The following is a 26367-nucleotide window of genomic DNA, read 5'->3' on the forward strand; positions in this document are numbered from 1 at the left end:
AGTATTGTAGTTAAAGGAATACACAAAGGATATACCTGAGTGCCTTTAAAGGGGATGTCCGGTCTAAAGCTACAAGTCTGCAGTCACTCTATGTGACTGTAAACTTGTGAATTCTTACATCACGCGCACTGCACGGCGCATTGTGAGAATTCACCAGCGTCGGGAGTGGTGATCATGTGATCACAAGTATTCGATAATGAGCAACTAATAATGAATAAGCAAGGTGAAATTATGAGAAGGTTATGAAAAGGTGTGCTGTAGTAAAAAAATGAGCAGCAGTAACATGAGCATAACTGTATCAACAAAAATAGTATGTCAGGCACCACCGAGTATAGCCACTAGCTCAGCAGTGTGAGATGTGGCAAATGCCTAGGTGTAAAATTGTGGCGGAGACCTACACTTCAGCATGGTTGTGATGGAGTGGAAGGTCTACCAGGAGGTCAGAGAGGTATCATCTTCTTTATTTTATTTATACTGTACTTCATATTACTTCGGTTAAAGACATGCTCTCTCATGCAGAAAGCCAAGGGAGAAAGGTAGAGAAGTTTCAAGAGGTGGATCTGTGAGCCGAAGGGACTTGTCCAATAGGAAGCACGGTGACTCAGTGGATAGCACTGCAGCCTTGCAGCGCTAGAGTCCTGGATTCGAATCCCACCAAGAACAACATCTGCAAGGAGTTTGTATGTTCTCCCCATGTTTGCATGGGTTTCCTCCGGGTACTCCGGTTTCCTCCCACATTTCAAAGACATACTGATAGGGAATTTAGATTGTGAGCCCCTTCAGGGACAGTGATGATAATGTGTGCAAACTGTAAAGCGCTGCGGAATATGTTAGCGCTATATAAAAATAAATATTATTATTATAAGGAACTTGGGTCTTCTGCAGTGCTGAATACTTTGGGCTTTCAGTTGTGTGTGAAGTTCAATTTGAAGGGGAATACCAGACAAATTACATATTATTTTTAGAGAATGTCTAAGTAGAATTTGAAGACTTTGAAGGTAAGCAAAGATATGGTAGTGTTGATCAGCTTTCCTTTCTCATGCAAGGCCTTCATAATGGCTTCTGTGGTTTGCCATGTTGTTTACAGGGACCTAAGGAGCAATGAGCCTGGTCCATTTTGAGCAAATCTATAGGAATGTTATTGACCAATTTTTGGAAGAAGCCATAATTATGGCAAGAGATCCTCAATGGACTTAGGTAGGACACGTACAGTGGGTACGGAAAGTATTCAGACCCCTTTAAATTTTTCACTCTTTGTTTCATTGCAGCTATTTGGTGAATTCAAAAAAGTTATTTTTTTTTTTTCTAGTTAATGTACACTGCACCCCATCTTTACTGGAAAAAAACAGAAATGTATAAATTTTTGCAAATTTATTAAAACAAGAAAAACTGAAATAGCACATGGTCATAAGTATTCCGACCCTTTGCTCAAACTCATACAGTGCTGTGCAAATTAATTGGGACAAAGCATTTTTTTTAAGTAAAATCGTAAGTTGGTTACCAGTCAGTGATTCAAACCAGTTTTAACTGCTTTGAACAGGTGTGAGTGTACAACATTGAGTAACAAAATGTGGTTTGACTGGTTTTAGTCAGAAAATATCAGCTAGCTGCCCCCTCAGCTTCAGTTGAGAGCTTGTTTCTGTGAGGAGTGGTTTAGTGTACTTTTTCTCTCAGTGTGATTCGTGCCTGTAAAAATGGATGTTACTCCACGAAAGAGGTCTAGAATCATTAGGCTAAGTGCACACGTTGCAGAAAATTTCTGCTCAAAAACCTGAATCCCTTCCCAGAAACCGCACCTATTTTTCCGCGGCGGTTTTTGCGCGGTTTTGATGCGTTTTTTTTCCGCAGCGGTTTCAAACCGCATGGAAGAAGTCAAAACCGTGGAAAAATCAGCAAAATTAATTAGCATGCTGCGGTTTTTACCGCGATGCATTTTTTTCGCGGTAAAAACGCATCAATGCACAAAAAGTGCAAAATGCATAGAAATGACTGGGAAGCTTATTTTTAGCGGTTTTATAGTGAAAACCACAGTAAAAACCGCTAAAAAAAACGCTGTGTGTGAACACAGCCTTACTTTTAATGACAAGTCTGACTGTAAGATAAATCGCTTCCACCGTTGGTATTGGAAAATCTACCGTTTCAAGAATAATTCGCAGACACAATGAAACTGGATTGTTTTCTCCAAAACAAAAAGGGAAATGTGAAAGAAAAATAACACCAAGAACTGATAAAACACCTATCAGAAATAGTCAAATTAATGCAAGAAAAACAAGTAAAGACCTCCAAAGAGACTTGTTCGCTGCAGGTATTGATATTAGCGATTCGACTGTACGGCGCAGGCTTCTTGAAGTTGGTCGGAGGACAACAAAGCCAGTAAAGAAACAACTTCTGACATCTCTAAGGCTGGTTTCACATTAGCGCTTTTTAAGCGCACGCACGGCCGGGGGTAGCTCCGCCCCCGAGCCGGCTCTCTGCCCGGCGTGCCCGCCCCTTGCTTGTAGCGCCGCCTCCTAGCGCACAGCGGCGCCTGCGATCGGCGCACCCTATCTTTAGCATAGGGTGCGCAGATCGTGCGCAGGCCGTGCACTAGTTGCGCTTTGACCTGCGCTGCACACTTTTGACGGTGCGCCGTGCGCGCCGAAATCCGAAAAGTTTGATTTTGGCGCGCACGGCGCACCGTCAAAAGTGCGCAGCGCAGGTCAAAGCGCAACTAGCGCACGGCCTGCGCACGATCTGCGCACCCTATGCTAAAGATAGGGTACGCCGATCGCAGGCGCCGCTGTGCGCTAGGAGGCGGCGCTACAAGCAAGGGGCGGGCACGCCGGGCAGAGAGCCGGCTCGGGGGCGGAGCTACCCCCGGCCGTGCGTGCGCTTAAAAAGCGCTAATGTGAAACCAGCCTAATGAAGGCAAAATGACTTGCATGGGCAAAAAAATATAAATCTTGGACAACTAGCCAGTGGAAAAAGGTAATTTTCAGTGATGAAACCCATCTTTTTGTTCAAGGGTACAGAGCAAGATTTGATAGAAGAAGCAAAAATGAACCATTCCGAGCTGATCATATTTAAAAAGCTGTAAAACACCCTCAAAAACAGATGTTTTGGGGCTTTTTTTACAGCTGATGGTACAGGGAGCTTATTTCCTGTCTATGGTATGATGAATTCATCCAAATACATAGTCATTTTAAAATGTTTTATTGTGCCATTCATGGGTAAATTTGAAGGGACATTCCAACAAGATTTGGCTCCATGCCACAATTCTAGTGTGTGAAGAAATTCCTGGAAGAAAATAAAGTAAAAGTGGTGGACTGGCCTGGCAATTCACCAGACTTAAATCCTATAGAAAATTTGTGGAGCACTGTGAAGAGACATCTTGGCAAAATGGACTGTACAACCAAAGAACACATGATAAACAGTGCCATAGAAGTGTGGTTCCATGATGAAGAATTGAAGAATTTATGCAAAAAACTTGGTAGAATCAATGCCAAAACGCATTGAAAATCTCATATCTGCTAAAGGAGGATATATTTCTTACTAAAATTAGTATGTAACCGTGCATTATAACATTTTATTATTAAATATTCAAAAATGTGTTTTTTTGCTTTGTCCCAATTAATTTGCACAAAACTTGTAATTAAGTCACATGTTGTCCATTTCCTTGTGATCCGCCTTGAGATGGTTCTACTCCTTCATTGGAGTCCAGCTGTGTTTAATTAAACTGATAGGACTTGATTTGTAAAGGCATAGAGCTGTCTATATAAGACCTCACAGTGCATGTCAGACCAAATGAGAATCATAAGGTCAAAGAAACTGGCCAAGGAACTCCGAGACAGAATTGTGGCAAGGCACAGATCTGGCCAAGGTTACAAAAGAATTTCTGCAGTACTCAAGGTTTCAAAGAGCACAGTGGCCTCCATAATAATAATAATCTTTATATAGCGCTAACATATTCCTCAGCGCTTTACAGTTTGCACACATTTTCATCACTGTCCCCGATGGGGCTCACAATCTAAATTCCCTATCAGTATGTCTTTGGAGTGTGGGAGGAAACCGGAGTGCCCGGAGGAAACCCACGCAAACTCCTTGCAGATGTCATCCTTGGTGGGATTCGAACCCAGGACCCCAGCGCTGCAAGGCTGCAGCGCTAACCACTGAGCCACCGTGCTGCCCAAATGGAAGAAGTTTGGGACCACTAGAAGTCTTCCTAGACCTGTACGTCCAGCCAAACTGAGCAATCATGGGAGGAGAGCCTTGGTGAGAGAGGTAAAGAAGAACCCAAAGATCACTGTGGCTGAGCTCCTCAGATGCAGTAGGGAGATGGGAGAAAGTTCCACAAAGTCAACTATCACTGCAGCCCTCCAGCAGTCAGGTCTTTATGGCAGAGTTGCCTGACAGAAGCCTCTTCTCAGTGCCAGACATATGAAAGCCCACATAGAGTTTGCTAAAAAAAACACATGAAGGACTCCCATACTATGAGAAATAAGATTCTCTGGTCTGATGAGACGAAGATATAACTGTTTGATGATAATTCTAAGCGGTATGTGTGGAGAAAAACAGGCACTGCTTATCACCTCCCTAATACAATCCCAACAGAGAAACATGGTGGTGGCAGCATCATGCTATGGGGGTGTTTTCAGCTGCAGGGACAGGACGACTGGTTGTAACTGAAGGAAACATGAATGCGGCCAAGTACAGAGATATCCTGGATGAAAACCTCTTTCAGAGTGCTCTGGACGTCAGACTTGACTGAAGGTTCACCTTCCAACAAGACAATGGTCCTAAGCACACAGCTAAAATAGCAAACAAGTGGCTTCAGAACAACTCTGTGTCCATTCTTCACTGGCCCAGCCAGAGCCCTGACCTAAACCCAATTGAGCATCTCTGGTGTTCATTTGGTGATGCTAAGTGTTTTTGCTTTGCACCAAATATACCTTTTAAAATTACAGATAAAAAGTTCTATCTTGGTCTTATCAGACCTTAACACATTTTCCCACTTGCCTTTGGTTGACTTGATGTAGGTTTTGGCAAAACATAGTCGGGTTAGGATGTTTGTTGCCACCTGTGATGATCACTGGAGATTGTTGACACATGCATTACACAATCAGTACTGACCAGTAGGGATGAGCGACTTTGCCTTTTTTAGGTGTCGAGTCAGGTTTCATGAAACCCAACTTTCTCAAAAGTCAAGTCGAACAAAATCGGCTGACTATCAGGAAAAGTCGGAGGTCCGACTGAAACACGAAACCTAATGCATGTCAAAGGGGAAGCAAAGTTGGCAGGGAGTGGAGGACTGTAAACACAACTAAAGTGCCCATTGCAGTGCCAACGGACCGCTTTTTTAAAGTGCGCGAAATCTCTCTCTCTCCCCGGACACTGCACATGTCATCTCGTTGCCCACAGTGTACGTCCTTGCTCATTAGCTGAAAAAAATTTCACGTGCAAGCATTCTGTAAAATCCAACTTTGGCGCTCGGGTCGCAGACCGCATGGCCGACCTCACGCTATGGTCGGGTTTCGCTCGGAAAAACCCGACTTTGGCGAAAGTCGGCGACTTTTGAATCTGACCGACCTGTTTCGCTCAACTCCCTAAGGCCATCTGATTCCAAAAGGTCTAAAACATTATTGCCACCCCCATAAATTTAATGACCAATGCCCCTGCTTCATTATTTTCCTCCATAGCCCATCCCTTAAAATGTTGTAGTTGAGAGGCCAGAAAGTATCCCCACGCATGAGGTAATGCCAATCCACCCTGATCGTTTGGTAACTGTAATTTCTCCAATTTGATTCTAGGTACCCCTTTCTTCCACACTAAATCTCTAAAAATGTTATGCATTTTTTGAACCAGTGTTTTGGAATCCACACTGGGGAATTATGTAAAATGTCGAGGATAGATGGCATGAGGCACATTTTGATTAGATTTGTAGTCCCAAGGGGGGACTATGGAAATTTTCCCCAAGTTCCCACCTTCTTCCTTACTTTTTCTATTAAAGGGACAAGATTCAGTGATGTATAATCATTCACTTCCCTAGTTACTTGAATACCTAAATATTTCATTTTTTTTAACTACTGGGATTTTTGAGAAACTCCCCACTTGAAGTTTGTCATTATTTCCTAAAGGGAGTAAAGCCGACTTTCGCCAATTAATTTTTAATCCCGAGAATACACCGAACTTAGCAATTATGTCCATAATTTTCGGCAGAGATGCAGATATATCTCCCACAAACAATGATATGTCGTCTGCGTATGAAGCTATCCGCTCCTCTCTACGTCCATAAGCAAAACCTTTTATCTCCTGGTGCTGTCTAATAATGCATGCTAATGGCTATATTGCTATAGCGAAAAGGAGAGGTGACAATGGGCAGCCCTGCCTTGTTCCCCTGAACAGATTGAAACTTTCCGAGGTTTTCCCAATAGCCCTTACCTTTGCCACTGGGGCTTTATATAACAACTGTACCCATTTAATAAATATAGGGCCAAAGCCCATTTTTTGCAGAGTCTCCCACATGTATCCCCATTCCACACTATCGATTGCCTTCGTGGCATCCAAGGAAAGCACTGCCTTACCCCCGGGGTCAGATTATACTGCCTGTAGGTTTAAAAATAGCCTACATAAATTAATGGCGGTTGCTTTGGATGGCATGAAGTCGGCCTGATCTGCATGAACTACTGTCGTAATAACGGAGCTTAACCTATTCGCCAATATTTTAGCTAATATTTTAATGTCTGTTTTTAATAATGAGATTATACGAACGGGTCTATACGAATCTGGCAATTGTTTATCTTTTCCCTCCTTAGGCAATACCACTATTGTAGCTTCATATAATGACTTCGGTAACTCTCTCTCATTTAATGCCCCATTAATCATATCTAAATAATGAGGTGCCATTTCTTCCTGAAATGTTTTAAAGATTTCTATCGGGAGACCATCTGGTCCTGGCGCTTTGTCATTTAACAAGCTTCCTATTGCTTTTTGTATTTCTTCTATGGTGACTGGTGTTTCTAGAAAATTCCTGTCACCCTCGCTCAAGCTTGGTATGTGAATCCCTTATAGGTATTCCCTTAGTTCCTCTTGTGTATACTCAACCCCAAATGAATATAATTTCATGTAGAAGTCTCTTAAAACCTGCAGAATATCTGACGTCTAAGTATGTGTTCTATCCATGTCATCTTTCAACCTGTGTATATATGCGTTTGCTTTTTGAGCTTGAGCCATTTGAGCCAATAATTTTCCCGTGGTCTCCCCCTCCTCATAGAACTGTTGTTTTATAAACATTCTTTTATTATCTGCCTGCTCCTTTTGATGTGATTTTAATTGTTTTTGGGCCTCCTTCCAGTTTTCACTATTTTTCACACTATTGTCTTGTATAACCCGGCCCTCAGTTTCTCGAAATCTGTCTTCCAAGATCTCCCCTTTTTCCCTTGACTTGTCTTTTACCATCTTGATTTCTCTAATTAGGATTCCCCTCAGAAAGGCTTTCGTCATATCCCAGACTGTACTACTATGGGCTGTGCCAGAGTTAATTTAAAAAAATTCCTTAATATGCTCTTTAATATTAGCGCAATTAATTATCTTGAGCCAAAATGGGTTAAGTTTCCACCCTCCCCGTTTTCTAGTGCTTTCTGGAGCCACCTGTATCTGCAACCAAAGTGGCGAATGATCTGTCAGGGATCTAGGTTGATATTCAATTTTTGTGACCATTGAAATAATTTGAGCATTACACAGAGCAATGTCTATTCTCGATAATGGCTGATAACTTGATGATACACATGAGAATACTCTGTTGTTCGGAAACTTTTCCCTCCATATGTTCACCAGTCCCAATTCTTTAACCTTCCAAAAGGGGATATTATTCCATCCACCCCCTGGAAATTTGTCCATACTGGGAGCACTGACGTTATTAAAGTCTCTTATAATCACCATTGGCAGCTCTGGCCATCCTGCTACTTTTTCTAAAATGTTTCTAGATTGTACGTTTGAATACGGAGGGGGAATGTAAAGGACAACAATTATACATTCAGAATGTACTATTTTGCACCTGACTCCAACAAATCTACCCTTTGAGTCCTTGAAGGAATCTATTTCTGCAAACGGAATGTTTTATGTACAATTAAGCTGACCCCTCTAAAATAACTAGTGTGAAATGAGTGCAAGCCGTACTGTTGTGAACACTTTTGACCTGGCTTCTGAGTTTGGGCTCCCTCTGGTGGTTGCTGCTGGTAATGGAGCTGTTCTGGCTTATAGAAGTCAATCACCTGAGGAGGATGATTGGAGGTCAGGTGTTACAGACTGGAGAGATTTAAGTGAGCAACCTTACCTCAGTTGTTGCCGGTGATTTGGTTTTCTTCCTGAGCATTTTGGAAGTCTGCTTGCCTCCTGATTTGTCCTGCATTTTTCAGATAAGTTATTTGTCTGCTTGAATCTTTTTGCATTTGATCCATTTTTTGCTTTCCTCTGATTTCTGCTTTGCTGGTGTGAGTTCAGCCTTGTCCCCAGCTGGGACCTGTGCTGGACTCTGTTCTATATGCCACAGCTCATGTCAGTCATTTCAGTATTTCTAATCCCTTGTTATATCAGTATCTTTTATTTTGTGTCCAGTTCACACCAGAGTTCTGATTTAGTGGGGGAGAGGTTGTATGGCCTCAGTATTTTTGCATATCAGACGTGTTGGATTTTTTCTTAAGGGCATGTCACACTAAGAGATATCGCAGCAATATCGCTATAACTTGTGACGTTATAGCGATATTGCTAGCGATATCGCTGTGTGTGATACTTACCTCCGACCGGCTCCCCCGCTGGTTATCGCTGATCGCGCGAGAACGTCCTGGACTGTTTCTCGTCGTCAGCTTCCTGCGGCGCTTCCTGCTGTGACGACGAGCGACGCGTGGAGCCGGGCGGGAGGACGCAGGATCGCCTGGTGTGACAGGTAAGTAGTGACCCCCGTCCCCAGCGATGTCGCTAGTGAGATCTGCCTGTGTGGCAGCTCACTAGCGACCACTTAGCGATGCACCAGCGATCCTGACAGCGTCATATCGCTGGTCGGGATCGCTGGTACATCGCTAAGTGTGACAGTACCTTTAGGGTTCTTTGCGTGATTGCAGACAGTATCCTTTCCTGTCCTGTTCTATCTAGACAGTTTGAGCCACATCATTTGCTTACTCTAATTTCTGTCTGTGTTTTGTGCCTCATCTTGTCTCACCGGCAATATATGTTCGGGGGCTATCTATTCCTTTGGGGTTCTACTTCGGGGCAGTTTAGCTTTCCCTTTTCTCTCTTTAGGCTTAGTTAATTCTTTGGCTGTGCCGAGGCATCTAGGGCATCGTAGGTACGTCCCACGGCTAATTGTAGTTGTGTTGTCAGTTTAGGGGTCTGCAATCCGCTAAGTTACCAACCTCTCGTTATCTGGTTGCCTAGTCTTATTCCCCGGCTATCCTCCTTGGTTACCTAATCATAACACCGTAGCCCACCCAAGATGTGTGTATCAGGTTAACCATATCTTTTATTAAATGAGTTTCTTGCAGTCCTATGATTGCTGGGTGAAATTTTTTCATATAATCATGTACTGCAACCCTCTTTGAGCTGCTATTTAACCCTCGTACATTCCATGAGACAAAATCAACCGCAGTCCCCATTTTTGTTATCATCCAAATATTTGATTGTGGCATCTGTTCTTTTATCTCTCTAGACTCTTACAAACCCCCTTGTTCCTGCACCTAGACATACCAAACACCCTCTCAATCCCAATTGAAAACCACCCAACTTTTACCTTTGTACTCTGTAACTCTACCCTCAACAGTGAGAATTGGAGATCAAGTAGATCCATAGCCATTAAGTGAATCCTCTTGCAACAAAGCATTCTTATTAAATGACCTGTCTTTTTCCTGTCATGTCTCACTGGAGATCCCGCCGCACTTCAAACAGTAAACAATAAAAAATTAACAGAGGTGAGGCAAAATATCAATATACTGTACATATTACAGAGAAACGTTTCCGGTCTCGTTCTTATTTTCCAGCAATAATCATGACATATAACCTGCCACTGACTATGTAAATCAGGCTGGCACGGTCCAGGACTCCCTCATGTCGTCTTAGCCCTTGCATTCTCTTGTCGGATTTGTTGCTCATGGCTGTCCAGCCACCAAGCGCATCCTTCTGTGATTTAAAGAATGTGGTAGTGCCAAGTGCTACCATCCTAAGCTTGGCTGGGTATACCATTGAGTACTTCAGGCCCAGTGTCCTCATTCTTCTTTTTTGTCCAAAACAGGAATCTTCTCCTCTGGACTTCTGCAGAAAAATCCGGGAAGAAAGAAACTCTCCGTCCCCCCGGCATTAAGTCCCGTTTCTCCCTCGGTTTTCTCAGGATAATGTCCCGGTCTTTATAGTGTAATATTTTTATCAGTATGGGCCTAGGGGAGCTGCCCACCAGTCTCGGTCTTGTGGGGACTCTATGAGCTCTTTCAATAGCAAATAATGGAGTGAGGGAGTCCCTTCCAAAAGTCTCAATCAACCATTTTTCAAAGAAGCTATCTGTCTCATTCCCCTCCGTTTTCTCAGGGACCCCTATCAGCTTGATGTTATTTCTTCACGACCGATTCTCCAAATCATCCACTTTTTCCATCAGTGCATTAATCGCCGGTGTATGATTCTGCACTTCTCTGCACACTGGGGCAAATGCATCTTCCAACACACTCACTCTGCCCTCCACTGCTTTTGTGCGATCTGCCCCTTTCTGCACATCATGATGTATGTTAGAAATCGTCTCCTGCATTTGGCCCAGCAGTTTATTAATACCGAGACTGCTTGTATTCACAGCATTGGTGTGATCCTCAATAATAAGCTTGACTGGGCCCATCACTTGGATGCAGTGTACAGGAAGAGCTAAAACAGACTTTATCTGCTCAGAAGGCTGAGAGCCTTTGGAGTTAGAGGGGCACTCCTTGCATCCTTCTTCAACTCTGTTGTGGCATCAGTCATCTTCTTTGGTGTGGCGTGCTGGGGTAGTGGCATATCAACTAGGGACAGGAATAGGCTGGACAAACTGATTAGAAGGGCCAGCTCTGTCCTGGGATGCCCCCTTGACCCAGTTCAGGAAGTAGGCGACAGGAGGATACTGGCCAAGGTGAGCTACATGGTGCAGAATGATTCCCATCCCATGCATGAGACCGTGACAAAGATGTGCAGTACTGTCAGTGACCGGCTACTTCATCCTAAATGTGAGAGGGAGCGCTATTGAAAGTCCTTCCTTCCTGCTGCAGTTAGGCTGTATAACCAGCACTGTCCAAAACGGAGAACGACCCAAACAGTGAACCGATAGATCCAAAAGTTGTGATATATCCGGTTATATCTTTTTTTTTTTTTTTTTTTTCCCCCCGTATATGTACCTACCTACTGTCAATGTAATGCCTTTATGCATCTGTATCTGTACTTGTTCCTGCCTTGCTGCTGTAATGCTCTGAATTTCCCCATGGTGGGACGATTAAAGGATCATCTTATCTTATCTTATTAAGGACATCCTGCAGAGAAGAGGAGCCTATTGAAGAAGCTTCTGCAGCATTATCTCCTGCCACCTCAATGTTCCCCTCCCCGCCTCTGCACTCTGTGCCAGCAGTGTCTCCATATCTGAGGGATCTGTATCTCTCTATTCCTCCAGATGCAATGCTCTATAACAGGATCCTCCTAGAGCTGCTGCCCCCAATTCTTGTACTGACCTTTTTGCTGTCATGCTAGTGGAAGCAGACCTCCTAGCAAACTTTTGGATTTTTGCAGCTGCCTCCTCAGACAGGTCTCTCCGTCTCCTCTCTCCTGCTGTGCGGGGACCATCTTGGATTCCAGCCTGTACTCCTTCCTCCTCTCTCCCTTGTGTTTTTGATCTTGTCATTGCACCTCCAGCCCCAGATTTCACACATCAGGACTCCAGGCAGTCTGTGGCAGCAGGGAGACTGGTTTCTGTCCCTCACCTACAGCTCTAATGGCTTTTACAGGATGTATATGGCAGGAGCTCCAAGCAAACATATCCTACTGCATTCACCTCTTGGCCACGCCCCCCCTGTGGATACATCTTTGAAAGCGCTACAAGCAGATAAATAGTTTTATTGGGGGGGTGAAGTCATGGTTTAGATTTAATAACTTACATGTGTAATAGTAACAACACTTAAAATACTAAAACTCACCTTGCCAACAAAGTCTGACAAGTTAAATATAGCCATGATGAGGATAGGAAGCCACTCTCCCATTGTGCAATTTCGGATTTCTGACTCCAGTCCAGGAAAAAGGCAAAGAGTAATTAAGTATGTCACAGAAATAGAGAGCATGTAAGCCCAAATTACTCGTAAGACCAGATAACGATGGAACATCATATCTGCAAAAACAAGCAATCAGTAGTGAACAAAAGAACATTGTTTTTCAATAATCCAATACAGTTATTGTTGAATTATCTATATTGTTTGTTTTTATGGGGGAGGGGGACACCATACACACAAAGGCTTAAAATCAACAAAGAAACAAGGATAAATGGGTTATTGGGGAAGGGATGAAAAGGATCGGGAGAGAAGATGAAGGGGCATTGTGGATAAATGGAACTTTGCAGTTGGTCAACCAAACTATTTGCACTCTAATTTAAATCTGAAAATAAGACAAAAACCTTTATCATAAACTAAAACAGAAAGAGGTACATGGTATTTATATTGTAGGATCTTGTTGGGACTCTTAGGAGGAAAATGAGAGTTCATTCAATACAATTATTTACACTAAAGTATAATTAAGAGTTATTGGGCTACATGCGGTATATCATTGGCATTCTCATAAGTTACTTTTCTTGTTTGGTTTTGTGGTATTCTGTGATGATTTTTTCAAATTGGAGCACATCATCTTTGAATTTTACACACAATCAAAAGTACTGTTTATTTTTTACTTTACATTCTTTACTTTAACCTTTATTTTTTACTTTAACCTTACTTTAATATTTGAACAAACATTTTAGGAATATATAGAATCACACTAGAAGTAACTGTACAACATTTGAGACCAAATTTTGCAACTTATTAAAAAGTCACAATTGATAACCAAAGGAAAACATTGGGGAACCACAAACCTGCAAACATAAAAAACGGTGAACACATATAAGGCACAGATGAAAAATAGGTGGAAAAAAAAACCCTGAAAAAAAAATGCTAATGCAGGGGTGGGATCCTCCTGTCCGTGGGCTGAAATGTAATTACATCTGGCCCTCAAAGAGATTTCCGATGTACTGCAGTGCTTAGGTCTCTAGCCCCATTTTTTCTTATCACAAACCCTTAAATTTTTTGGCAGAGTGCATGCATGTAGTGTTGACTAACAAACACCATGGTGCATGCAACACTGGATTACGTCCTGATGCTGGCCAGTGCTAGCACCAGTATGTTCTTTCAGGCGGAATTAGCGTGCTTTGCACAAAGTCTATCCGATCTATGCAGCAGTCACAGTGTCTCCAATGGGATGTATGCAGCAGTCTCACTCTGTTCTATGTGATGCATTATACATTAGCACAGTGTCCTATGAGGTATATATACAGCAGCCTTAGCAACTCCAATGTGAAGCCTTACTGCAGTCTCAGTTTATCCTATTTGAGGTATATAAAGCAGTCTTCAGAGTCTCGCATGTGATGTATATACAGTAGTTTCAGTGCCTCTTGCAGTTAAGTCCAGAAATATTTGGACAGCGACTGATTCTCTGTGATTTGGGCTCTGCATGCCTCTATTTTTTATTTAAAATGAAACAGCTGAGATGCAATTGAAGTGGAGACTTTCAGGTTTAATTAACATGGTTGAACAAAAATATCTTGAGAAGCATTTAGGAATTGCAACCATTTTTCTACAAAGTCTCCTCATTTCAGTGGCTCAAAAGTAAGTGGACAAAATAACTTTAGCATAAATACAATGTTCATGGTTAATACTTTGCAGAGAATTCTTTGCAGGCAATGACTGCCTGAAGTCGTGAAGCCATGGACGTCACCAAACACTGGATTTCCATTTTGTCATGCTTTGCCAGGCCTTTACTGCAGCTGACTTCAGTTTTTGCTTGTTTGTTTGTCTTTCTACCTTAAGTTTTGTATTAAGCTTGTGAAATGCATGCTCAATGTGGCTGAGATCTGGCGATTGACTAGGCCATTGCAGAATATTCCACTTCTTTGCATTAAAAACTCCTGAGTTGCTTTCCCAGTATGTTTTGGGTCATTGCCCATCTGTACTGTAAAGTGCCGTCCAATCAACCTTGCTGCCTTTGGCTGGATCTGAGCAGAGTATCGCTCTGTACACTTCAGAATTCATCCGGCTGCTTCTGCCCTCAGTCACATCATCACTAAACACAAGGGACCCAGTGCCACTGGCAGCCATGCATACCAATGCCAACTCACTGCCTTCCCCTTGTTCTACAGAGGGTGTAGTGTGTTTTGGTTCATGAGTTGTTCCAAGCCTTCTACATACTGTCTTCTTCCCAGGGTGATCTTAGTTTCATCTGTCAAAATAATGCTTTTCCTGCACCAGGTGGCTTCTTTACACAATTTTTAGCAAAGTCTAATTTGGCCCTTTTTTAAGGCTTAATAATAGTTGCGGAGAACCCTCTGTATTTGCTCTCATGAAGTCTTCTCTTTATGGTAGACTAAGAAACTGAAAAACCTACGAGGAAGTGTGTTTCACTTGGCTGGATGTTGTGAAGATTATTTTCTTTACCATGGATAAGATTCTGCGATCATCCACCACTGTTGTCTTCTGTGGATGTCTAGCCCTTTTTCAGCTCTTAAGTTCACCAGTGCGCAATTTTTTGTAGAATGTACCAGCCTATTGGTTTGGCCATTCCTAACATTTCTAGGTCCAACACTCTTTTGTGCTATACCCCTGTGGTTGTGGATGTGTCACAATTCATTGTCCCCTTGTTCCCTCACTTGTAATCTCTTTCTGTAGTGTACCAATAAAATTTGAATTTTATTCAATTTTTCTGGACCTTCTGTCGCGTTTTTTGGAGCTTTGCTCATGCTTTTGCTACATATCTGCGATGGGTTCCTATTTCTCCATTTGTTAGCAGATATTACTATTAAGTGTATCAATTTGTGATTTATTCATTACTATTATGGTGACAATTGTCAACAGCATCCTAATAAGATAACAAACATGTATAGTTCATTTTATTTAGGTGATGAAAAAAAGTTTGGAAATTTGTAATATTTTTTTTCTTTTGTCACCATTTTTGTAACTTTTTAATTTTTTGGGACATAGGGCTGTTTGAGGGATTATTTTTGGTGCCCTGAGCTGACGTTTTTATTGATACCATTTTGCGGTAGATACGATGTTTTGATTGCCACTTATTGCATTTTATTACAATGTTATGGCAACCAAAAAACTTAATTCTGGAGTTTTGATATTTTTGTTTTGTTACATTTACTGATCAAATTCATTTATTTTATAGTTTGATAGATCAGACTTTTTTTTACGAACGCAGCAAAACCAATATACCGTATTTTCCGGCGTATAAGACGACTTTTTAACCCCTGAAAATCTTCTTAAAAGTCAGGGATTGTCTTATATGCTGGGTGTCGTCTTATACGCCGAGTGCATATGGGGGGAGTGGTCCCGATGAAGAAGGGAGGGTGTAGGTGGTGTTATCATCCCCCTTTTACCTCATTGGTGGCAGCGGTGCGGCGGCTCCTCCAGCAGTGTGGCGGCTCTGTGCTGTGGGTCGGCTGCAGCTCCTCTTTGTCTAGCATGAGGGCACTGTGCCGGGGCGTGGCTGCGGCAGCTCTCTGTCCTGCATCGGGGCTCCTCCGGCATTTCCCCATAGCTCCATTGCTGCGATGCGGTGGCCTCCGGGAAAATGGCCGTCGGAGCCCGCGCATGCTCGAGATCTCAGGAGACAAGATCTGAATCTGAGCTCGCACGAGCTCCAGCAACCATTTTCCTGGAGGCCACTGCATCGCAGCAATGGAGCTGCCTGGGCCTCCGGGCTTTGGAGAACTGCCAGAGGAGCCCCGACGCTGGACAGAGAGCCGCCGCAGCCGCCCCCCAGCACAGAGCCCCCACGCTGCACAAAGAGGAGCCGCCACCGCCGACCCCCAGCACCTAGCTGCCACACTGCAGATGGAGGAGCCGCCGATCCCCAGCACAGAGACCCGCAGATAGCACCGCTGCCACCAATGAGGTAAAAGGGGGATGATAACTCCACTTACACCCTCCCTTCATTGGGACCACTCCCCCGCCATATGCAGATTGCTCCGCACCCGGCATATAAGATGACACAAGGCATATAAGAGCACCCCCCAACTTTTAAGAAAATTTTCTATTTTAACTGGAAAAGTTGGGGGGTCGTCTTATACACCCGGTCGTCTTATACGCCGGAAAATACGGTATTTTTTTAAAGCTGCGATCATCTAATTGCTTGTGCTATACATAGAAGTGCATCAGGCCTGCAATGTATAGTGAAAATCACAATCTCCTATGTACACCAATCACGAGCTGGCTTTCACATGAGAATCGTAATGGCAAAAGGGGTCTTCGGCACACCCCTGGCTGTAAGGTCAACCCATCGGTGCCCTGTGATCATGTCCAGCTTCAGCTGCCATTGTATGGTCACAAGTGCTGGGCAGTGTGTGAGGAAAGCTGCATGGAGGAGGCTGATGGTCTGGTTAAATGCTGCTCCACCAGCAGCCATTGTATGGTCACCAGTGCTGGGCACTGTGAGAGGAAAGCTGCATGGAGGAGGCTGATGGTCTGGTTACATGCTGCTCCACCAGCAGCCATTGTATGATCACCAGTGCTGGACAGTGTGAGAGGAAAACTGCATGGAGGAGATTGATGGTCTGGTCACACGCTCCTCCACCAGCAGCCATTGTTTGGTCACAAGTACTGGTCAGTGTGTGAGGAAAGCTGCATGGAGGAGACTGATGGTTTGGTCACATGCTCCTCCACCAGCAGCCATTGTATGGTCACGAGTGCTGGGCAGTGTGAGGAAAACTGCATGGAAGAGACTGATGGTCTGGTCACATGCTCCTCCACCAGCAGCCACTATATGGGCACAAGTGCTGAGCAGTGTGTGAGGAAAGCTGCATGGAGGAGACTGATGGTCTGTATACCTCCCAACTTTTGAAGGGAAAGAGGGACAAAGGCTGTGGCACGCGAAGCGCAGGGCGGCGCAGCAAATTTTAGGCCATGCCCCCACCACACCCATTTCGCAATTAGTCACACCCATGTCCTGTGACGCTCAGGAGCAGACTACGTCCGAGAGTGGACACTCTGGATCGAGGATCTGGAACCCCTGGGCCGAGCGCACCAGGTGATGACCAACCCCTGTACAGGGATCGCTAGGGGCAAGACCACAGAGGTCAGAACCGCGACAGCCGGTACCAAGAGGGACGGCTCAAGAAGCAAGGCAAGAGGCGGGACAGGGAATAAGGACAGAGACAAGGGTACCTAGACGAGAGTATCAGTGGAAGAAGGAACCCAGCAGAAATGCCCGTAGGGGCAACAGGACGAGGCACAGAGGAGAGGAGGGCAGACGAGGAAACCCCAGGGGGTATGTATATATATCCGGACGGGTGTTTGACAGGGAGACCAGGAAGGCAGGAGACGGACCAGGGGAAATGAATACCAGCAGAAAGGTAGGGACAGACAGTGAGGATCAAACGGACAGGAGGAAAAGAGGCAGGCAGGGATGACGGAAACAACACAGGAACATGGGCAGAGACGAGCACTAAGTAGTAGCACTAGACAGGAAGAATACGGCCAGAACAGTGCAGGAGTTCCACACAATCACCAGGCACCTGAAGTACCTTAGCGCCAGGAAGTGCTTCCCAAGCCCAAACCTTGAGCGACGCCCACCGCCAGATGACGAGGACGGACGGGCGCACTCCCGCAACCTAAGGCCGGTGCGTGCGACCGCAGCAGGACGGAAGACAGGACGGGCGCGTGCACAGACGGAGGCGCGCAGGTGAGAGGAGGCTGCTGCGGGTGTCGCCGCTGATGGGGCATCGGCGGGCACGACCACTGATGTCACAGTACCCCCCTCCTTACGTCCTCCCCTTCTGAGAATGGCCAGAAATTTTTTCAGAATAAGAGGAGCATTAACATTCTCTCGAGGCTCCCAGGACCTCTCCTCGGGGCCAAAACCCCTCCAATCGATAAGAAAAAAAGTTTTTCCCCTGACTTTTTTCATTGCCAAAATGTCCTTTACTTCAAAAACGTCATCCGAGCCAATTGGCGAAGGAGGGGTAATGGAAGCTGGTTGGAACCGATTTAAGAACCACAGGTTTCAGGAGCAAGACATGGAAGGCGTTAGGGACTCACATCGAAGCAGGCAACCTCAGTTTATAAGCCACCTCATTAATGCATCTAAGCACTTCAAAAGGCCCGATGTATCGGGGACTTAACTTGTAAGAACGGACCTTCAGGCGGATATGCTTAGTCGAAAGCCAGACTTTGTCGCCAGGATGGTACGGAGGAAGATCCTTCCGTCTCTTGTCCGCATGTTTCTTAATTCGGTTACTGGCCTTCTCGAGCGCCTCTCTGGTCTCCCTCCAGATTTGCAAAAATTTCTTGGCGAGAGTATCTACTGCGGGAACTCCTGACGAAGGTGAAAAGGGCAGCGGAACACCAGGATTCTGACCTGTTACCACAAGGAACAGCGACTTGGCGGTAGATTCGCTGGGATGACTACTATGTGCAAATTCTGCCCAAGGTAGGAGAGAGACCCAATTGTCCTGTTGGGCGTTGGAAAAGTGACGTAAGAAGGTTGTCAAAACTTGATTAATCCGCTCCACTTGCCCGTTGGTCTGAGGAAGATATGCAGAGGAGAAGGCGAGAGACGTGCCCATAAGCCGACAGAGAGCCCTCCAGAATCGAGAGGTAAACTGGACCCCCGATCAGACACGATCCGCTGAGGAAGGCCATGCAGCCTGAAGATCTGGTGGATGAAGATCTCGGCCATCCTCGGGGCTGACGGCAGTCCGGGCAAGGGAATGAAATGAGCCATCTTAGAGAAGCGATCTGCTACGACTAAGATGGTAGTACATCCAGCTGAACGGGGCAGATCAGTCACGAAATCCATGGCGATTTGCTGCCAAGGAGCTTCCGGAACAGGTAACGGGTGAAGGAGACCGGAAGGCAGGGTCCTAGAAACCTTGTTCTGAGCACAGGTTGTGGAAGAGGCTACATAGTCCATCACGTCTTGGTGAAGGGAGGGCCACCAGTAGTAACGGAAGAGAAGCAAGAGAGTCTTCTTAGTCCCAACGTGCCCAGCGACCTTGGAGGAATGCCCCCAGTGTAGCACCTCCAAACGCTTGTTCTGAGGAACGAAGGTTTTGCCTGGCGGAGGAGTAGAGAAACTCACAGGAGCCACGGTGATAACTTTAGCAGGCTCGATAATATACGATGGATCCTCATCCCCCTCCGGCGACTGCAAAGACCTGGAAAGTGCATCCGCTTTGATGTTCTTATTGCCAGGTCGGAATTGGAGCTTAAAATCAAAACGAGAAAAATACACAGCCCATCTGGCCTGTCTGGAATTGAGTCTTTGAGCGGACTGAAGATAGGCCAAATTCTTGTGGTCCGTGAAGATAGTAAAGGGGTGTACTGCCCCTTCGAGCAGGTATCGCCACTCCTCCAGGGCCATCTTAATGGCTAGCAATTCCCGGCGAAAAGGACTTAGAAAAAAACCCGCAGGGAACCAGACGCCCAGATGGAGCCTGCTGGGAAAGAACAGCCCCGGCTCCAGTGGAGGAGGCATCCACCTCTAGGACGAAGGGCCTACTGGCTACTGGACGATGTAAGATTGGAGCTGATGCAAAAGAGCGTTTCAGAGCAAGGAAGGCGTCTTCAGCTTCGGGAGACCAGCTGTTAGACCTTGTTCTTTTACGGGTCAGGGCCGTGATGGGCTTGGCAACTGTAGAAAAATGAGGCACAAATTGTCGGTAATAGTTAGCGAATCTGAGGAAACGCTGGATGGCTTTTACGCCAACGGGACGAGGCCACTTGAGTACCGCAGAGAGTTTCTCTGGATCCATCTTCAGACCGGAATCTGTGATGATATATCCCAAGAAGGGTAACGACGTTTGCTCAAAGAGGCACTTTTCAATTTTGGCGTAGAGATGATTTTCTCAAAGGCAACGTAGAACCATGCGTACGCTTCTCCGATGAGAGGACAGATCAGGCGAGAAGATGAGAATATCATCTAAGTACACCACCACGCAGGAATAGAGTAGATCCTGGAACACCTCATTAACAAATTCTTGAAACACTGCCGGAGCACTGCAGAGACCAAACGGCATGACTAAATATTCATAATGCCCATCACGGGTATTGAAGGCAGTCTTCCACTCATCCCCTGCGCGGATCCGGATTAGATTGTAGGCTCCCCACAGATCCAACTTCGTGAAGATCCGGGCCCCCTCAGCCGGTCGAAGAGTTCTGGAATCAGCGGGAGCGGCTACCGATTCTTAACGGTGATGTTGTTCAGACCCCAGTAGTCAATACATGGTCGCAGTGATCCGTCTTTCTTCCGGACAAAGAAAAAACCTGCGCCTGCAGGGGATGAGGATTTCCGAATAAACCCCTTGGTTAGGTTTTCCTGTATGTATTCTGTCATAGCCGTGGTCTCTGCTGGGGACAGAGGATACATTCTTCCTCTGGGAGGGGTGGCTCCGGGGATCAGGTCGATAGGGCAGTCATAGGACCAATGCGGTGGCAGAGAATCCGCTTCCTTCTTGCTGAAAACATCGGCGTACGCGTGGTACGGTGCGGGAAGGCCCGGAAGATCGACTGGCTTAGGCAGAGAACGAGGACAAACAGGGGCCCGCAGACAGCGTTCATGGCAGGAGTGACCCCAACGCAAAATCTCCCCTGAGTGCCAGTCGACAACTGGCTCGTGCAGTCTGAGCCAGGGTAATCCTAGGAGAACAGCATGGGACAATCGAGGCAGGACGTAAAAGGCTATTTTCTCGCAGTGGAGTGCCCCAATTTGAAGATCTACTTCGGCGGTAACCGTGGTGATGAGCTCGGGTAGAGGTTTGCCATCGACAGAGGTAATAGCACGCGGGTCTCTTAGGATGACCACCGGGATCTGGAGTTCATCAACCTCTTCTTGGCGAATGAAATTACTGGCTGCGCCCGAGTCAACATACGCCTCCACAGATCTACGCCCCCGACCTGCAATAATCAAAGCTGAAAGGGTAAGGGGCAGAGAGCAATTATGATCACCTAGGAGGTCCTCTCTTACCTGACCTAGGTGGAGGCGTTTCCCGGTTTCTCAGGGCAGGTGCACAAGAAGTGGTTGGCTCCACCGCAGTACAGACAGTCCATTCGTCATCCTTTCCCTGCGCCGCTGCTCGGACAACCAGATACGATCTATCTGCATGGGCTCGGGAGCGGTGCTAATAGGGGATGCAGAGGAACGCGGAATAGGAGCTTGATACAGCCTAAAGGGCCTTTTCTCCCTAGCTGAATCTCGAGCGCATTTCAAAAACCGCAGATCTATACGGGTGGCCAGAGAAATGAGATCTTCCAGGGTGGTGGGAGTGTCTCGCCCGTCCAGCTCGTCCTTGATTTTACTTGAGAGGCCCCTCCAAAAGGCACGCACAAGAGCCTCATTATTCCACCCCAGCTCCGAAGACAGGGTCCGAAAGCGGATGGTGTATTGTCTTACAGTAAGGGAACCCTGGCCGAGATTAAAAAGAGCCTCCGTAGTGGATGCCAAGAGACTAGGCTCATCAAACACCTTGCAGAATACCTCCAGAAAATTCTGGATACTGGAAACTACAGGGTCATCCTTCTCCCACAAAGGGTTCACCCAGGCCAGAGCCTCGCCCTCGAGATGGGACACTATGAACGCCACCTTGGCGTGATCAGTGGGATACTGCTGAGGAACAAGCTCAAAGTGCAATCTGCACTGATTTAGAAAACCCCGACATAGCTTAGGATCCCTGCTATACCTGGGAGGCTTTCCCAGACGGGGAGGCCGGGACGAAACTGCGTCCTGAGGTAGGGTTGAAGCGGCTGCAGAGGACTGCAGAGCAAGCAGTCGATCGTCAACGGACGCCATGTACCCCAGGATGTGGGACTGAGCATCGCGCTGCTGCACGAGCTCCTGCTGGAGACTGGCTAAGAGGGGAGCATGCCCTGGGTCAGAGGTCTGCAGGGCGGAAAGCCGGGTGTCCATAGATTTCATGAAGGACATTATCCGGGTCTGATTCTCTCGTGAGAAAAACAGTTCCTTCTGCGTAGCGGCCGCGGCACCGGCGGGGTCCATGGCCTGGTGATACTGTGACGCTCAGGAGCAGACTACGTCCGAGAGTGGACCCTTTGGACTGCGGATCTGGAGCCCCTGGGCCGAGCACACCAGGTGATGACCAACCCCTGTACAGGGATTGTTAGGGGCAAGACCAGAGGTCAGAACCGCGACAGCCGGTACCAAGAGGGACGGCTCAAGAAGCAAGGCAAGAGGCGGGACAGGGAATAAGGACAGAGACAAGGGTACCTAGACGAGAGTATCAGAGGAAGAAGGAACCCAGCAGAAATGCCCGTAGGGGCAACAGGACGAGGCACAGAGGAGAGGAGAGGAGGGCAGACGAGGAAACCCCAGGGGGGTATGTATATATATCCGGACGGGTGTATGACAGGGAGACCAGGAAGGCAGGAGACGGACCATGGGAAATGAATACCAGCAGGAAGGTAGGGACAGACAGTGAGGACTGTTATGAATGCGTCACCGTAGGAGGCAAAAGCAGAAATACAAGCTAAGTCCAGAAAACCAGAGAAGTTGGCAACTATCAGATTGCAGACCCCTGAACCTATCAACACAACTAGCAATAGCCGTGGGGGGTTCCTACGAAGCCCTAGACCCCTCGATCACAGCCGGAGAATTACATAGGCCTAAAGAAAGAAAGGGGAAATCTAAACTGCCCCAGAGCAGACCCCAAAGCAATAGGCAGCCCCCAACATATAATGACGGTGAAGCAAGATGAAAATACTAACACAGACAGAAAGATAGACTGAGCAAAGACGGGGCCCGCAACTATCTAGATAGGAAAGGACAGGAAGGCTGCTGTCTGCAATCTGCCAAAACCCTATCAAAGACATAAGCCAACAAGCTGATATGAAAAAAGGCCCTGCAGCAGCTAGGCTTCAAAAACTAAATCAGCACTAAGGTATTTTCAGAAGACAGAGCTAAATGAATTCAGCACACCCCAGCAGGGAATGGCAGAAATCCAGAAAAACAAAGCAAAACAAAGTCAAAGCACAAAAGCAAAAGGCCGAGCAGCAAACTTAGCTTTAGAGGAGCAGGAATTCAGACTGGTCTCCAAGGATCCCACAGAGAAATCACCCGCAGGGCAGAAGGGCGTCGGCAGCCTTATATCCAGTCCGTAACTCCACTCAGCCAGTCATCATCATCAGCCTCAGGTGTTTGATAATCAGGCTCACTACCTTTCTTTACCAGAAGAGGGAGTTTCTCGGGCCTCAGTAATGAAGGGGAAAATGAACTCACAACAGTACCTCCCCCTTGAGGAGGGGTCACCGAACCCTCAACTACGCCACCAGGGCGATCAGGGTGAGCCCGATGAAAGGCACGCACCAATCTTTTGGCATGAATATCAGAGGCAGAGACCCAGGAATTATCCTCCTGACCATAACCCTTCCACTTAACCAAATACTGGAGTCTCCGTCTAGCCAGACGGGAATCCAGTACTTTCTCTACCTCATATTCCATGTTACCTTCAACCAATACAGGGTCTGGAGGTGCCAACCCCGGAACAACAGGTTCAACAAACCTCTTCAACAAAGATTTATGGAACACATTATGGATTTTAAATGTGACAGGAAGAGCCAAACGAAAAGAGACCAGATTAATAATCTCCACAATCTTGTAAGGTCCAATAAATCTAGGCTTAAACTTAGGAGAAGCCACCTTCATAGCAATATTTTTTGATGATAACCACACCATATCACCAACCTTAAACTGGGGACCAATGGTCCTATGTCGGTTGGAAAACCGCTGGGCCTTTTCCTGGGAGAGAGATAACTTATCCACCACTTGGTCCCAGATCTGGTGCATTCTCTCCACCACAGTGTCAACAAATGGGCAGGCAGAGGGCTCCACCTGCCCTGAAGAAAATCGAGGATGAAACCCAAAGTTACAAAAAAAAGGTGACATCAAAGTGGCAGAACTAGCTCTATTATTTAAAGCAAATTCGGCCAAGGGCATAAATGAAACCCAATCATCCTGATCAGCAGAAATAAAACATCTCAAATATGACTCCAAGGTCTGGTTTGTTCTCTCTGTCTGCCCATTGGTCTGAGGGTGAAAAGCAGAAGAGAAGGACAATTGAATTCCCAGCCTGGAACAGAAAGTTCTCCAAAATCTAGACACAAACTGGACTCCTCTGTCAGATACAATGTTCTCAGGAATCCCGTGCAAACGAACCACCTGTTGTAAAAACAGGGGCACCAACTCAGAGGAAGACAGCAACTTAGGGAGTGGTACAAGATGAACCATCTTAGAGAACCTATCACAAATCACCCAAATAAGTCATCCTCTGAGAGACAGGCATATCAGAGATGAAATCCATTGAAATATGGGTCCATGGCCTCTTGGGGACAGGCAAAGGCATCAACAACCCACTAGAGCGAGAACACGATTTAGACCGGGACCACGTCCCACAGGACTGCACAAAATTCCTGTCATCAGGAGACAAGGAGGGCCACCAAAAAAACCGACTCACCAGATCTCTAGTACCAAAAATACCTGGATGACCAGCCAAAGCAGAGCAATGAACTTCAGACATCACTCTCCTCTTCCACTGGTCAGGAACATACAACTTTCCACTGGGACAACGCTCAGGTTTGTCCTCCTGTAACTCTTCCAGAGCACGTCTCAAATCGGGCGAGATGGCAGAAAGAACTACCCCTTCGCCTAAGATGGTAGCAGGCTTGGTCACCACAGGAGAATCAGCAAAGAAGCTCCTAGAGAGGGCGTCTGCCTTGACATTCTTTGTTCCAGGAAGAAAAGAAACCACAAAATCAAAACGTGTAAAAAACAAGGCCCACCTAGCCTGTCTAGGGTTCAAGCGCTTAGCCGACTCTAGGTAAATCAAATTCTTGTGGTCAGTGAGGACCACAACTTGATGCTTAGCTCCCTCCAACCAATGTCTCCACTCCTCAAATGCCCACTTCATGGCCAACAGTTCCCTATTCCCCACATCATAGTTATGTTCAGATGGAGAGAACTTTCGGGAAAAGAAAGCACAGGGATTCATTTTAGATGTTACAGGATACTTTTGGGACAAAACAGCTCCTGCACCAATCTCAGAAGCATCCACCTCTACCTGGAATGGAAGTGAGACATCAGGTTGCCGCAAAACCGGGGCGGAAGTGAATCTTCGCTTCAGCTCCTGAAAGGAAGAAACAGCCTCCGGAGACCAATTTAACACATCAGCACCCTTTTTAGTCAAATCAGTCAATGGCTTGGCAATACTAGAAAATTTTGCTATAAATTTCCGATAAAAATTAGCAAAACCCAAAAACTTCTGGAGGGCCTTCAAAGAAGTGGGCTGAACCCAATCGTGAATGGCCTGTACCTTGGCCGGGTCCATTTCAATAGTTGACGGGGACAAAATAAATCCCAAAAAATAAATCCTCTGTACTCCAAAAAGGCATTTAGATCCTTTGACATACAGGGAATTCTCCCTCAAGATCCGGAACACAGTCCGAATATGTTCCACATGAGAATCCCAATCCTTGGAGAAGATCAAAATATAATCCAGATAGATAATCAAAAATTTATCGACAAAATCTCGGAAAATATCGTTCATGAAGCACTGGAAGACAGAAGGGGCATTAGTGAGCCCAAAAGGCATCACCAGGTACTCAAAATGTCCCTCCGGAGTATTAAACGCCATCTTCCATTCATCCCCATGCTTAATGCGAATAAGATTATACGCCCCCTGAGGTCAAGCTTGGTAAACCAGCAAGCACCTTTAACTCTGGAGAATAGATCAGAAATCAGGGGTAATGGATACTGATATTTAACAGTAATTTTGTTGAGGGCACGATAATCAATACAAGGTCTTAATGATCCATCCTTTTTGGCTACAAAAAAAAAACCGGCACCTAAGGGTGACGAGGATGGTCTAATATGTCCCTTCGCCAACGCCTCCTTAATATAGGATCGCATAGCCTCATGCTCGGGTACAGATAAATTGAAGAGCCGACCCTTGAGAAATTTACACCCCGGGCTCAGTTCAATTTCACAGTCATAACTCCTATGAGGAGGCAGAGACGCAGACTCATTCTCACTAAATACATCATAAAAGTCCGCCAAATAATCAGGAACATCATGCGACTGAGGAGAGGTGGAAAACAC

General features: G+C 45.9%; 1 protein-coding gene across 1 annotated transcript in view; it reads right to left on the minus strand.

Moving 5' to 3' along the window:
• The window catches only part of SLC29A4 (solute carrier family 29 member 4), a 236119-nt gene that overhangs the window by 13128 nt on the left and 196624 nt on the right, over positions 1-26367 (minus strand). Inside the window, exon 9 of the mRNA XM_073558133.1 lies at positions 12165-12352. Within this exon, the coding sequence (XP_073414234.1) occupies positions 12165-12352 (188 nt within the window). The remainder of the gene's footprint in view (positions 1-12164; positions 12353-26367) is intronic.

This window comes from Dendrobates tinctorius, unplaced genomic scaffold (genome assembly GCF_039654945.1).
Source record: "Dendrobates tinctorius isolate UK_male_01 unplaced genomic scaffold, ASM3965494v1 ptg000254l, whole genome shotgun sequence".
NCBI lineage: Eukaryota > Metazoa > Chordata > Amphibia > Anura > Dendrobatidae > Dendrobates > Dendrobates tinctorius.